This window comes from Tupaia chinensis, unplaced genomic scaffold (assembly GCF_000334495.1).
Source record: "Tupaia chinensis unplaced genomic scaffold, TupChi_1.0 Scaffold000298_1, whole genome shotgun sequence".
Classification (NCBI taxonomy): domain Eukaryota; kingdom Metazoa; phylum Chordata; class Mammalia; order Scandentia; family Tupaiidae; genus Tupaia; species Tupaia belangeri.
Window position 1 is genome coordinate 540,947 of NW_006159787.1, and position 16,091 is coordinate 557,037.

A 16,091-nucleotide genomic window follows, 5' to 3' on the forward strand; every position below is an offset into this window, starting at 1 on the left:
ACGAAGGTACATCATTAGTGTAGTTTAATAGTTGTACATGAGAATGGCGAGAGAAAGGGAATCAAGGAGAAAAAAAGCAAAACATTTAAGGGACATAAAAATGGAAAAATATCCCTGTATGATACTTTCTGTAGCTGGACTAATATATAGTGTATTCATGCTGGGAAAATTCATTTTACAAGCTGCAATGATATACAGTGGATTAAATGTACAAAATAAACTGAAAAAGTTGTACGCGCAAATATAATCCCATCAAAATCTCATTTTTGTTTTGTTTTCATTACAGGGCACATGTGCTTCCTGGAGAAAGTTAGAAGGAACATGAGAAATCACCCCCAAGGGTAGTGTCCATGCCACAATCCCTTCTCCTGGCATTCTAGGAATGCAAAGATGCCCGGCATGATATTCAGGCTACTGGATCTGGTACTCGAACAGTGGTTGGCCATGGGATAGTGAAGCACTCTGACTGCCTTGACACTGTCAGGACCCTACAATGATGTTTGTTACAAAAATAGAAAAACTCATCCTAAAATGCATATAGAATCTAAGCCAAATCAACTGTGAACAAACTGGAGGACTTTCCTCCTGATTTCAAAATATGATTCTGGCATGAAGATAGATGTACAGAACAGACCCTAACTTTACAAATGAGGGGATTTAAAAACACACTGGAACAATGAAATGACTTTTTGGGAAGAGAAATTAAAATCTATGTATAAGTTTTTATAAGCATATCCCATGGACTTTATGAATACCCCTTGTATAGTCAAATGATTTTTAAAATTTATTTTTAAATTTCATAATTTTTAATTTTATTTATATATTTTTTTATTATTATTCATACATTAAATCATGATACATCATTTAGATTGTGAAGAGACTTTACCCAGCATGATATATACCTCAGTTCAGACCACCAGTTGAGACCACCATTTGATGGGGCCAGTTGGTTGGTGTGGTTAGAGTGCTGGAAACCTATGTGGCTGACTGTAGCTCAAGTCTTAGAACTGGAAGCTTGAAAAATCACACTTTTTTTTGGGGGGGGGGGGAGATTTTTTCACTATAGGGCGCATGCGCTCGCCAGACAGACAGAGAGAGACATTAGAGACAGAAAGCGAGAAATCATCCCCTGGGGGAGATGGGCACGTTGCAATCCCTTCTCCTCCCTTCTCCTCTCGGGATCTTGGACATGCACGCACATGTGCCCGGTGTGAGTTTTAAGCCACTGGGTCTGGGACGCGAACCGTGGTCGACTACGTGGGAGTCCAGCGACATAACCATTACGCTAACTGCTGGTTCCCCCAAAATCACACATTTTTTGACTGCCAAGATGGTTATCGGGCATCAACAAATAAGGTTTCTTCCTTTTTTTTTTTTGCCTTGTTTGACCATGCCTTTTTTTGGTCCTTCATTGCCTTGACCATTACTTGGCCTTGACATTATATTCTTTGCCTTGTCTAGCCTTGATCACCTTTTTTATTTTTTTGCCTTTTTGGCCTTGACCATGACCTTGACAGGGCCTTGACTTTTTTCCTTGTTGACCTGGACACTGACTATGACTTTCTCCCCCTTTTTTGGCCTAGGCCTTAACCTTGATTTGCTTTTTCCCTTTTTGTTCCTGAACATGACCTTGCCCTCGACATTGGCCATGACATTTTTGGTGTGTGTGTGTGTGCCTTTTTGGCCTTGAAATGAACTTTTTTCTTCCTTTTTTGGCCTTGACTTTGACCTTGGCCATGACATTGACCTTGACCATGGACTTGAGCTTGAACATGACTATTTTTTTTTCTTTTTGGCCTTGAAAATTACCTTGGCTTTGACCATGACACTGACCTTGACTCTTTTTTTTTTTCTTTTTTTTTTTTTTTGTCTTTTTGGTCTTCAGCAAGACTTTCTTTTTTTTGGCCTTGACCATGAACTTGGACTTGACCTTGACCATGACTCTTTTTTCTTTCTTTTTTTGGCCTTGGCGATGACCTTGACTTTTCTTGTGTGTGTGTGTGTGTGTGTGTGTGTGTGTGTGTGTGTGTGTGCGCGCTTTGCCTGGGCCTGCATTGAGCATGGCTTTGATCTCAGCATTTCACCATGACCTTAAATATTTGTCTTCCTTGGCCTTGACCATGACTTTTGTCTTTTTTCGGCTCTTGATCATGACTTTATTCCCTTTGCTGGTCTTGTTCTTGACCTTTTTTTTTTTTTTTTTTTCCTATTTGCCTTGTACCTGACTTTGGCCATGACCATGACATCCCTTCCTCTTGGCCTTCCCCTTGATGTTCCCACCGTTGAGACTGATGACCTTTTATTTTGCCTTGCCCTTGTAGTTCATACCACTAAGACTGGCTTGGATGCATGGAAATGACTGTGTGCATGCCAGTCTTGAGGAAGGGATTGATTCAGAGAGGGGCTGCTCTGTTCAGCCAGTGCTTGCTCCTCTACCTCAGCCACCTACCAGCCCCAGACTTTTGATGGCTCCCAAGCCTGTCCAGAACTTTGTTTTTATAACTCCTTGAAGAAGCTAGTGTTTTTCTGCCATGTTTCAATATAATTTGAACTGTGGACCTATTTTGTAAGGGCAACAGTCCTAACTTCTCACTGGCATGGGCACTGAGATTTAGTGCACCTTTTGCAGCCTTTAACTTGTGGATTTGTGTTTCTACCTTTAAGGGACAGATCCTGAACTTACTTGCTGCTAATAGAAACTATTCACGTCTGTATTAAAATTTAAAATAATTAAAGTTATACATGCTGAGGAATACTGCTTTCAGTGAATGATTTCTTCCCCATTCCAAGGCAAGCAGTGTTAGAATTTGTTTCATCTTTTTATTGAATGCTGTCTTTGAAGCAAAAGGACAAAGAAAACATGGTCAACAAAAAATTCAGAATCTTCATAGCAGCAAGAAAGACAATAGCCTCAAGCACTGCAAAGTAGGAACGCATTTGGAGATTAAGGTGATGAAAAAAATAGTAAATAATTAAAAAAAAATCCCTAATCTGTGGATCCTACATAAATGGCAGGTGTGATGTTTGGGCATAGGCTGTTGAAGATAGATTTATTGGGTTGGGGATTTACCTGCCAGGTATATGTAAATACTGAGTATTTCATATACTGTGATTTTTAAAGACTCTCAAGATAGTCGCTGAAATTCATCTTTAGAAAGTGATCAAGGATGTCTTGCAACAGTCAAGGCTTTTGTGAAAGATGGAGTAGAGGACCCAGAGGTTTGTCCTGAGAGGTGCTGGCTTTTCCACCACCTTGACCTCCAGAGTATATCTTACCTCTCAAATAAAACAAAAATAGACATGTTTGTGGCTTTATACTAGGTTCCTTCTAGGAAAAGATAAGGAAAGAGATGAACCTTTCCCTTTTGTGTTAACTTGATCATGTGAATGTAGTAAGTGACCAATGAAGGGGGATGGTATTTTGAGGACCTTCCCACAGAAAACATCCCCAAGTTCTTGAGGATATAGACATGAGAGTAGTATATCTAGAACATGTAAAGGAGTGTTGCAATCATTTGGTGATGGCAAAAGCTTTGACAAGTCAGTCTTTACTATACCTATGGCTAAAGGCAGGAATATGTGTCAAGATATTCTTAGAGAGCCTAAGTGAAAACCTTGGAAAGAAAAAGATCAAGTAATTTAAATCCACCAAGACAGATCATCTACTTTTTGTGCTCACTTTTGTCTATGTGTCATTTCCTACATGCTCATTAGAACAAAGGATTTTTCAGACTACAAAGGAAATGCTTCTAAATGAAATCTGTATCTTTTTTTAAAATGATCAGTTACATGATTTTTCTTGTGATGCCTGTTTTGTTATTGATTGTTATTATAAACATCAACAAGAAACTAAAATAACTATTGCACCTTAGTCCATACTAAATATTGTTTACCACACAGAATAGGATAACACATGGGTTTTAAATAATCAAAAAACAAACCTTAAGTTAGGGCATTTTCAATCATACACTGCTTGCTCTGATTTGACAATGCAAATGGCATTTTCACCTGATGTACCATTCTAACCACTTTTAGACTGACAATAATCAGCATTGTCATTAAGGCTTGACAGCTACTTATAGTTTCCCAAAGAAGCCTGGCATGGCGCTATCTGTGTGATGCTGTAAAGGTAATATTGGCAGTGAAGATGTTTGTTATTTTCTTACAAGAGGTACATTTTGAAAATAACTGAAGAAAAACATTGAAATGAATCATTGCCTGCAGTTTTACCAAACAGACCATACACAGACTACCCCAGTGCCAATGGAAACTCATCATTCTTGACTCACCTGCAATGGACTGAAATGGGTCCATCTTGGCCAAACTGTTCCTTTGTTTTATGGACTTGGCCAATGAAATCAATAAATCCTTCTCCAGACTTTGGTACTCCTTGTTCTGGCCAGTCAGTGAACTGGAACTGCCTCACCGTTCGGGACTGGCCGTCCTATACAGGGAATGTCACATACCCAGCCACAGAGGTGGATGCCAGAGTTCAGTCAGTGCACAGACCACAAGAAGAATTGTATGTTTTGTTTGAGAAATAAAGCACAATGGACATATTTAATCACAAACTGAGTTCTGTGTCTTATCTGCTATTAATAAACACTGCCTCCATTTATTTACCTCACAATCTAACAATGCTACTTGGACACCTACCATCTTACCTAGTACACAGCCAGAGAGTTCCCCTCCTAGCAACTGTCTTCAAAGCTAACATTTGGAGGGAATATAATCAATGATTATGAAACCAAAGTGGAACATATATATTCTTTTCTCACATAGAATTTAGTATGTTCTTCCTAGTGAAAGGAGTAGGCAGGCATGTCCTGGCTACACCACAGATGTTGTTACTGTTTACTTCATACCAGCTGTGCTTGCCCAGAGCTTTCATTGACAAATGGTGACATTGAAATGACATGACACATACCGGGTAGTAGCTTTGCACCCAGGTGTCCCAAGTTTCAGAAGCATAGCATTTGCAGCCACCACACATGCAACTGTGCTGTGCAGAAAGTGAAGCACACCTCAAGGTGATCACAGGATGCAAGAAAAACACACACATCCCAAAACACAGATAAGAAATAAAGGCTCTTTCCCAAAGTCATTAGGGCAGCATAAGTCTGCCATATGAAATACCAATAGTTGGCATGGAAACTACTATTTTTTTTTTTCTTTTTTCAGAAGCACAACGAGAGAAGAAGAGATCCTCTGTTTAGGAATAACAATGATGGCCATAAACTACCACCTGGCCCCCAACTTTTCAGAGGGGAAAGAGAATCTAAAATGATTCCAGCTGAAGAGGATACAATCTGCTCCTCTTCTTTAAAACCTCTGTGCCCATTACAGTTTTTTTATATACAGTCATGACCCTTCCCAGGACTATAAGTACAAATTTGCTCTGTGTCATTCACTCCTGGTTGGGGGGAGGGAGAGCACCACTTGCAATGCATACTCATCAACTATCCATCAATGGACAACAGGAAAAACACGTCCAGATCACACCAACTTCATAAGACCACCGAGAAACACAGAAGTACCGACCTAGTCCCATAACTAACTTATGGAAACAGAATTCCCTTCCTCTGTTCTGCAAAAGGCTGCAAAGCAGAGGAAGAAAAGTCTGAGGCTAGATAATACCAATTTGGTTTTGGCCTATCCAGGGGATTGACTTTCCACTACAATTGCTGTTCATAGTAAGAAGATGTCATATGCACAAACCCTCACTATTTGGAAGAGAGGCCACCTGGCTTCAGTGGTTACCTGCCTAGCAATACTGTATTCTCAACTGCCATCTTGCTCTCCACAGTAGGAGATTGCGATTAGAAATGCCACAGGAGCGCAAATAGCCAAAATTATGGAACCTCAGAAAACCATGCAATCACAAATATTTTATAGAAAATGCAGTGACAATCTTTCTTGGGATTATTGGGGTCTCACTGAATCTGGGCTTGTGGGGTGTAGCAAAGGTATCCATGCTGTTGGTGAAACCTAGCTCCTACTCTTTAACATCAGATATGAGTTCACTTAAGACACATTTAAGATTTTCACTTTCATACCTAACTTCAAGAAATCAAAGACCTTTTTTAAACAATGGGCCACTATCACCAAGGCATGCTTGCCTGGCCAACTCATGCAGCAAGCTACTGTTTTCAGTACAGTGACCTTCAGAGTACTTCACTTTCTGGGGCTCACAGGTCTGTCATCATCATCCAGTCCAACCCTCCCGCTAACCCATTTGTCTTTCAGTTCAGCTCAAAGGGTCTGGGAGATTAACAGGCAGTCTCAAAACATAACTGTAAAGAAAGTGGCTTTCTACAAAACACAATTGACAGAGTCAATACCTCTACCCCCTCACTGTGACAGGTCTAAAACCATAGCAGAGCTTGGAACTGAACCTGTCTCCCTCTGATAGGTGCTTCTAATCCTGGTTGGACAGTGCCTGTGGCAAAGATATCAATGTGTGTACAAAGAACATCTTACATCAGGACCAAAGCTTAGACTCCAGAATCTAGGTAAGAACTCCAAAATGAAAATGAGCCAAGAGGGTCAGGGTTCTCACTTTTCACAGCTACATTAGCACATCTGAAGAACACAGTATGCTGGAAATCAAATTAGAAGGTGCCAAGCTTGTCAGACTCTTCTAAAGAATGCCATTTGCTTTGCAGTTTTAAAATCAGACAGAATTAACCTCACAGTCCACCTGACCTAAAAGGCTTTGCAAAACAACAACATATTTACAGCCTCCATTAATGAAGAAGTCAAGAAAGCTCCACAGAAAATGAGCTGAGAAGGTGAATGTGAGCACAGCCAATCCATGAATAAATGCTTCCCAGCACAGTCCCTCACCAAGAGCACCCTCACAGGTGAGCTGCCAGATGTGATGTTTGAATGGAAGCCAAACTTGCCTTTGGGGCAATGGTTGGAGGAAAAATGACTCTTTCTCAAAAGTCCTCCAAGATGGGTGATTGCTTTGACCTTTGGAAACATGGCCACTTAGCACACATTTCTCCCATGGAAGTGTTTCTCAGACCACTCCTTAGCTACTGGTTACGAGTTAGAGATTGTTCCGACTTACCCTGGCATCTGTGACCTTGAATTCCCTTAAGATATACTGGGGCATGTTGTACTCAGCCATTGGATCTACAACAAAGTACTGGTATCTTGCAGATCGTTCTGCTGGCCAGTATTGGTGACATTTTTCCTAAAAGAAGAGAATATTCATGTGACACCCTACGAATTTCATGTGACTTTGTACAAATGCACACAAAATTTTATCCAGCTGCTTTCTTTCTTTTTTTTTTTCTTTAAAAATTTATTCATTCATTTATTTTAATTTGACCAGAGAGAGGCAGAGAGGGAGAAAGAGATAGGGAAAGTGAGAAAGCAAGGCACCAGGTCTGGGACTCGAACTGTGGTGAGCCATGTGGGAGTGTCCAGCACCTTAACCACCATGTCACCTGCTGGGCCCCAATCCAGCAGCTTTCTCTCCTCGACCTAACTTTTCTCTTATTCCCAACATTGAGACCACACGTGACTCATTTTATCTTCATAGCCATAAGTTCCCTGAGGATAATGACACCAATTCCACATTTGCCCATGGTAACCATCACAGTACCTGATGGTTAGCTAAGCTAAGACAGGATTGAATACTGCGACAGGATACACATCTTTATATCTACGTATTATCCAAACCATTATATCAGTCCATGCACAATGATGCGGTGTACTACAGCACATGTGCAACACTATGGACTTGGGAATACATAGAGAACCTTCCATTGTAAAGAAACCTCTGACCTGATATGATCCAACTTCACTTGTCAACTGAAGAAAGGAGGGTCCAGGCAGCTCTAATCACTTGACTATACTGCAGCCACATCAGAATAAAAAGTCCGTTCCTTTCCTAGTATGACAATCTTTTTATTTTCTGTGAGCTCTACAAGTCAGACTATAGCAGCATCTCCACCATTACAATTCACCTCTACCATTACAATGACATGAGATCTCAATTACTCTGACATCTATTCCTTTGGAGGTTTTTAGGTATCTCTAATACTACTTGGTATGTATTTCTAAGTAATCATCCTTTAAAAGTGGGTCTGGAGCCAGAAACAACAGTAGTTCCATGATCTGCAATGCCAAATCCAAACAGGAAAGTCCCAGGTTCCAGTTCTAAGGTTTCCCTTTATATGCTACCATGCACACATCTGCCTGTCATTCAAAACGGCTAAGGCTCATGGTGGCTTATGGCATGAAGACATCATTAGGGAGGCCTGTCTTTTTCACTAGAAAAATTAAGTGGATCTTGGATGATCAGATCATACTCCTAGAAAACCTATGTAATTTTCCAAACTTTGATTCAATCAGGGTACCAGGTAGACACATAAGAATTTCCTTCGGGAATAACACCAATCAGATTACTTCATACACAGAAATGATAGCACATTGACTCATGAGACTCCAATTGATCATGGCAAAAGAAATGATAATGCACTGAAAGATATATATCCAATGAGGAGATCTGGTTATGACTCGGACACCATGATTATCCTCTAATCAAAAGCAAGAACTATTATAGATTTTTCTTCCAAACTACAAAAACTGATGTATCTTTACAAGTTAGAAATCAGTGACTGGTCTAATTTATGTCATGGTACTCTGCCTCTCAGAACGATCGTGGCCTTTGAGTTATTACAATGACAGTCCCTTATCTCCACAGAGAGAACAGACACACAGGGTGACACACTTACTCTGCCCATTTCACGCAGCTTGGTGAGCATCACAACGATGGTGGAATTGTGTTCCCATAGCATCCGCCAGAAGTCTTCAGTGGTCTCTGCCAAGGGTCCCTGGGTAGCAATGTAGGCTTTCTGCTGTCTGGTATCAGACAGAATGAAAATACCATGTTACAGTTTATAGAGACCATTTGAAATCTGATCTTTCATATATACACATCTAACCCACTAATCACATGAAAACCTGTTCTTACTGCAACTGCAGTACATTCCAGTTAGGATTGCACACTGTGTGTATTTTGAGGACTTTGCTACTATGGTTTCAGTCTGGATCATTATTATATATATTTTGGTGCCATGCCAATGGCTCCATTTCATGTGTCATACACATCCCTTCAGTACACTGCTGTGTGCCTCGGTTTTCTAGACATGCCACAGCCTATCACATTGATGAAATATGGTACAAAGGTAGCTTCTTGATTAACTCCTTCCAAATCCAAATGGCTTCTGAAAAAAGAGTGCACAAGGGCATATTACACACTCCATAATTTCTGCTGCTATTCCAAATAATGAAACATACACACGCACATGCGTGCATGCACGCACACACACACACCAAGGGAACAAATGCTCACCTAGGTGCAAAGAAGATGTGTTTGAATTGAGATAGAATTTTTTCTGGTTCTGACACTAGGGCACATATACATATCAAGGTTTGGGATTGTTAAAGGAGTGAGAGTATGTACCTGTATCCATCAATAAAACTGGCATTGATGTAATCTGATCCTTCCACTCCTCGGATAGGCTGCAGGCATACCCTTGTGGATTCATATGGCATAATATTAACAAGGCGATTTTTGAATTTATTACATGGAAGATTGGCACTGATGAATCTTGAGGTGTGAGCTTTGGAGCTAGCTAGACGCTATTGAAGAGAAACAAAGAAAAGTCAGACCAAGATGCTTGTACAATAGCTTACGGCCTACATGCAAGGCACCCAAAATCTTCTTTTGCAATGTACACTTTTGGTTGACAGTACATGCCTGCTTCAACTACACAGCCTTTTACTTTTTTTCTCCTTGCTCCATATAGCCTATTGACATTTTCAAAATTTTCTTCCAAGAGTATGCTCTTTCAGTTTCTGTTAGGATACTAAAGTGCTAAAGGGATTGCAACAAAGTGAAGAACAGAAGAAGAAACGAAGAAAACAGTGTTTTCTAGCCACAGCCCAGAGAAAGAGTTGTAGAATCACATGAGTCTCATACTTGAAAAATTTGGAAGGTTACAAAAGTTAAGTGATGACTGAAAGAAACACAATCCCAGAATGACTTGCTCCCGCATAGACACATCATATCCGATATCATACCTTAAATTCGAGCTCCATTCCTGTGACATTCTCTCCCGTTTCTATTTGTGTCAGCTTCTGAATGTAGGCATACAAGTTTCTAGCTGGCACTTCGGTATTTCCACAAGTCACTGCTTCCAACAGTGCATCGTGGATAAAGATGTACTGGTCTTCTGTCTGAACCATGTAATTCCTCTGGGCTCTCATTAAAGTTACATGGCCATAAATATCTACAGTTTTTTCATGCTTTATTCTTTCTAACATGGCATCTATTACGATGAAACAACCAGTCCGGCCAACACCCGCACTATAAAGAAAACAGAGAGAAAAGCAAAATCCAAATACACCTCCGGGGACATCAGCATATAATAACACTGCTGTTATTCTGATTAATTAGGTTTCATACCCATTCTTTCTATTCCAATAGCTATTGTGAAGATTTTGGAACACTCTACATGCCAATCATCAGGTTGCCATAATCAGAACATAGGGAACCAAATAACTAAGGACAATTACCTTGGTTTCCAAATGTATAAGTATTAAATTCATAAATACAATGTTCCTTGATCATGCCATACAAAATAGACATTATTTCAAAGCTGTGAGGAAAAACCCCAAACATTTAGGTTGTCTCCATTGACAAGATTTTTCACACAGTAGTAAAGCTCTACCAAAGCTATGCATTTTGGCAAACACTGAGTCTTAGCTCCATTCACAAACGCAGAAACAATGGCACGACTACAAACTAGTAAATCACTCCATTTAAAACACAGTATTCTACAAATCAGAAAGGAAGTTCTAAAGCCAACCTGGTAGGAACCTCATACTTTACATATTAAATTGGTACACACTAAAAATAGTACAGGTAATTCTTAAGGAAACACATTCTTAGTAACAATGAATCAGTAGACAGAGTGGGTGTGTTTCTTACTTTTCATCTGTTCTCCACAGCTGAATGTATTTTTTGAATTCCAGGTGAAATTCAAGTATTCTGAGTAGGAAAAGCCCCAATCTTTGTTCCTGAAAGAACCCTGAGGCAGTTTTAAACCCATTGCTTCTGGACTGATGGGTCATTTTCCACTGAGTGTAAACCAGTTCAAAGAGGATGTGAGAGCCTACATGAAGCACAACAGCCCGACAAAATCTGCTGCTACGAGGAGCCAATCTAATTTACTGAACCAGATTACAGAGTCAGGTGGTTGAAACAGTGGAATTTCCTTTAGTGTGGCTAAATAAATAAATAAATAAATAAATAAATAAAAAACCAAACAAACACCAAAGCTATGCATTTTGGCAAACACTGAGTCTTAGCTCCATTCACAAACGCAGAAACAATGGCACGACTACAAACTAGTAAATCACTCCATTTAAAACACAGTATTCTACAAATCAGAAAGGAAGTTCTAAAGCCAACCTGGTAGGAACCTCATACTTTACATATTAAATTGGTACACACTAAAAATAGTACAGGTAATTCTTAAGGAAACACATTCTTAGTAACAATGAATCAGTAGACAGAGTGGGTGTGTTTCTTACTTTTCATCTGTTCTCCACAGCTGAATGTATTTTTTGAATTCCAGGTGAAATTCAAGTATTCTGAGTAGGAAAAGCCCCAATCTTTGTTCCTGAAAGAACCCTGAGGCAGTTTTAAACCCATTGCTTCTGGACTGATGGGTCATTTTCCACTGAGTGTAAACCAGTTCAAAGAGGATGTGAGAGCCTACATGAAGCACAACAGCCCGACAAAATCTGCTGCTACGAGGAGCCAATCTAATTTACTGAACCAGATTACAGAGTCAGGTGGTTGAAACAGTGGAATTTCCTTTAGTGTGGCTAAATAAATAAATAAATAAATAAATAAATAAAAAACCAAACAAACAAACAAACAAAACCCTAAGAAAATAACACATCTGTGTTCTTACAATCTCAAGGTAAGCCTTGTCCACTTCTTAAGTTTCAAACCTTCTAGGCTGATTGCAATTATGTGTCAGGTGTGTCCCAATCTATAGTTTTTCTACTCCAGAACATGCAAGTTACATGGCTGGTGAACATGTACTGAACCTCATACACCAAGCAACAAAGAGCCTTCTTCACTGGCTAGAGGAGAGTTTTCCATCATCCATGCATCCGTGTGTTCACTTATTTGTCTGTCCATCCACTGATCTATCCTTATCGTCACTCAACGTGCAATGAGATACTTTGCCAAGTGACATAGAGCATATGACCAAGATGACTTAGATTCTACCTTTACAAACCTTAGGTTCTACCAAGGGACATAATACTTTACATAACTATTATACAAAAACAAACAAACAAAACAAAACAAGGATGTGTTGATTTGGTAGATGGCGTGGCATTTGAAATACAACTTCATGGATAGAAAGGTTGTGAACTAGAGGGTGCTCAGATAGTAAAAGAGAAAGAACAGCATTTACGCTCAGGCTGCCAACTCTGGGAGTTACTCATGACACTTTTCATAGGTCTGAGCAAGGAATGTCCAGAACCCAAACACGAATGACTTTTATGACCACAAGGGCATCTACCTCTACTCAAATAGCAATTTCCCTCTGGTACCAAGTGGGTACAAGATATAAAGAGAACATTTTAAACAAAGTACTAACTTCACTTACTGAATAGTGTAGATCAAATCCAGCTTCCATATAGGAACCCTGGGATTGGTGGACTAGGCTACCTGGGAACTTGATAAAACCACTTTTGTTTTTTAAAGACAAGGTTGATGGCTGTGTTGCCATCTTTCTGCCTCAAAGACCCAGCTAGCACTACAGGGTCGTACCAAGATGCTCAGTTTTTCTCTGCACTTTATTTTCATTTGTTTTAAAAAACAGAGGACATGTACACTCATAGGGTTGAGGAAGGGAGGGGAAGGACATCTCCATATGAAGTGTCATCATGCTATAATCCTTTCTCCTCCATTTTTCCTTTCTGTTGGGATTTGGGTCACACATACACAAGTGTCCAGTGTTTTTCAAGCCACCAAAGCTGGGATTTGAACCATGTATTTGGCCATGTGTGATCTAGTTTCCTTAACCAGTAGGCCATGGGACTGGACCCAAAGTTTACTTTCTTTCATAAAAGTAGAAGGAATGGTATAAGGAAGACAGACATCCTTCCATCCTTGACAGGGTGCACCACAGTGTAACTGTGCCTCAAGCCTTCCAGTGAATAATGTCCACAGATGAGTCCAGTATATTCCTGTTTACCTGGGATCCAAACCTAGCCCTCCCATATGGCTGCTGTTTCATGCAGCAGTGCCCTACTTCCTATGCCTCTTGGATAAGTTGCCAGCTTCTTCTAGACAAACCCTCACTATATTGCCAAATCCAGAATCAAACTTATGTTCCTCTGGACCCAGCATCTCAAGCTGCTGGGATTACATGCCACCACATCTGGCCTTTAGGTTGGCCCAGGAGTTGAACCTGAGATTCCCATGTGGTTCCACACTTTGGAGCACAAGGTCTTAACAGTGCACACCACCACAGCTAGACCACCGTAACTACTATTTTGAAATCCCCCCCCCCTTTTTTAATGTGCCAGATGGCCCCTGGATATTGATCCTAAGCCTCCAGGTTTTAAACCCATAAACTCAAATGACATAGTGATGTCACACAAAAGTCTCTGGGACCAAGCCCTAGAAATGACAGCACATGCCTTAGCACGTAGATCCAACTGAAACCTGATACAAACAGTAATATAGAGCTGTTAGCCTGGCTCCAATGTGCTCAGATGTATGAAGTTCCCTTTTAGTTTGCTCCACATAAACTGTCAAGTGACAAGTTTTCCCTGGCATCCCTTATTTCCTGCCACCCTCCACCCACTAGGGCAGGCTTAATCACCCTGGGCCCCAAATCCTTAGTTGCCTTTGAATACAGTCCCAGGCTAATTGCATTATCAGTGTGGCAGGATGACTGTCCATTATCAACAGTACAGATGTGAAAGCACTAGCTGTGTTAAAAAACAAAAACAAAAGACAAATAAAAAAAACTTTCTATGCCCTGCACCAAGACAGCCATAATTGTTCAACTGTGGTAGACTAAGTGACTGGATTAGTGATTGGTACAAGACCTTGTGCATCATAGGCAACTATCAGTGTTAGGCAAGCAGCACTCTTCAGTCTGTGAAACAACTCCCACACTTCACAAAAGTTTGGTACTATGCAGAGAAATGTACAGATTGCTTCTCCTACGATTTCGTAGGGAATAAGAGCACAGGAACAATGTGTTCAATGGTCTCTGTGTCTTGGTCTCCTCCAATGCCAGTTTACTGCAGTGAAAAAACCCTAAGTAAGAATTTACTGGAAAGTTTATCTTTCAGGGTTTCTCTCCAACCAATGTATCTCAGGTCCTAGGACTCTGAATAACATCTGCTACTCTGTGTCATCTTTCTAAATTGACTTCACTCTAATCAGACTCAATTCCACAGCATTCTTTCTCAGAGAAGCCCCACTGTAAACCTTTTAACGAAGTCCCATTCAACAATTCAATTTCAGATAATAGCAAAAATATTTTTGCAAAACATGCAGCAAGGACCATTCAAATGTCAGCATGATCCATACTTCTATATAGGGCAGAAAGACAGCATAGAATCTTGCCACATTGTTAGAAATGACTCAAATCCTACATAGTATAATTCCCCCTGTGATGGTGATGCATTTTTTTTTCCCAAAAAGGGGAAGAAAAAAATCCTATCTGTGTCTTAGTTCACATCATAAATTGTGGAGCACAAGAAACAAAAGAGGAGCCATGACTTGAACAAAACATGTTTTGATTTTTCTTCCTACCCCCCCCCCAAAAAAAAGAAAGAAAACTATATTATTTTCAGATGACAGACAGTTAGCTGGTCAAACCTGTTGTTCATATGTAAGATACAGAAGGAATTAACTCTTCACATGTGTTACTTCTTAATTACTTCTCCAGGGTGAAGGATTATTGGGGCCTTTACAGAGATGTGTGTCTTATCTTCTTACCTTGAAGCAAGATCATGAGGTTTCCAGTTATTTTTACCAGGTACCAATGGCTATGTGTCCTAGAGAAAGTCACTTAACCTCTTCTCAATTTTCCCATTTTTCTTCAATTGATATTGAGATAAATAATTACCTAGTAAATCTAATGATCTATCCAGTTTTTTTTTTTTTTGTTGTTGTTGTTGTTAACCCTGTGTCTTTTTTTTTTTTTTGTTGTTGTTGTTAACCCTGCGTGTTGGTGTCCCTCAGCTTCCCATATAGCTATGAATACAGGCGTGTACCACTGTGCTTGTCTTTTAGGATGAGCTGGAGATCAAACCCGGGTCTCCCCTGTGGCCTCAACCTACCAGAAAGCAAAGCATTCCATAAATGACATTTCCTTCCCCTTTCCATGACTCATAAGATCTGGAAACTTCCCTAAAGTTATACAGCTATCTCGTGGTAGAGAATAGAGAAGGGACTACAAGGCAAATTCTAAGATGCTATAACTTCCCAACACTTCTTACAGTCCCCATGGTGCTTCACACCACTTTCTGTCATCTGGGTCAGCAGCAGATAGCAAACAGGGTGACTGTTGTAGCCCACTCGGCCATACCTTCCTGTAGCTGCATGTGACTATATATTCGTCATGCAGCTTCCTGGAAAAGCCCTTCTTCCCTGGTTTTCCGAATACTATTAGAGTTGAAGAACTATGGGAAATATCAGAGGCACAGAAGTATGGAAAAATATCAGATACCAATAGGAAGGGAGGAGATTTTGTAATTATCCCAAACACAAAACAGCTCCAAACATTTCATACATATACATGACACCGCCAAACATAACTGTGTCACGGTTCCAATGATTCCTTGACAGCATGAAATTGCTATTCAGTTGGAAACCAAAGTCACAGAGGAACTCTCAATGTCAAGTTTCAAAACCTACTGACCTCCTTTTCAGACAATGCCTCAGTAAGTACTTTGTGCTTTTTTGTTAGTTTCCTGAGCCGATTATCCACCTGGTTCTCTGAATGGATCCTCCTCCATTCTCC

At 40.2% G+C, this 16,091-nt stretch overlaps 1 protein-coding gene across 24 annotated transcripts in view; it reads right to left on the bottom strand.

The window, feature by feature from the left end:
- Positions 1 to 16,091, bottom strand: part of PTPRD (protein tyrosine phosphatase receptor type D) — a 457,704-nt gene that overhangs the window by 6,079 nt on the left and 435,534 nt on the right. For all 24 annotated transcript variants that reach the window (XM_006150805.1, XM_006150804.1, XM_027772789.1 and 21 more), the window contains 5 exons: positions 10,102 to 10,387; positions 9,482 to 9,660; positions 8,751 to 8,877; positions 7,076 to 7,201; positions 4,290 to 4,444 (listed from right to left, as the gene is read on the bottom strand). In XM_006150805.1, the coding sequence (XP_006150867.1) occupies positions 4,290 to 4,444; positions 7,076 to 7,201; positions 8,751 to 8,877; positions 9,482 to 9,660; positions 10,102 to 10,387 (873 nt within the window). The remainder of the gene's footprint in view (positions 1 to 4,289; positions 4,445 to 7,075; positions 7,202 to 8,750; positions 8,878 to 9,481; positions 9,661 to 10,101; positions 10,388 to 16,091) is intronic.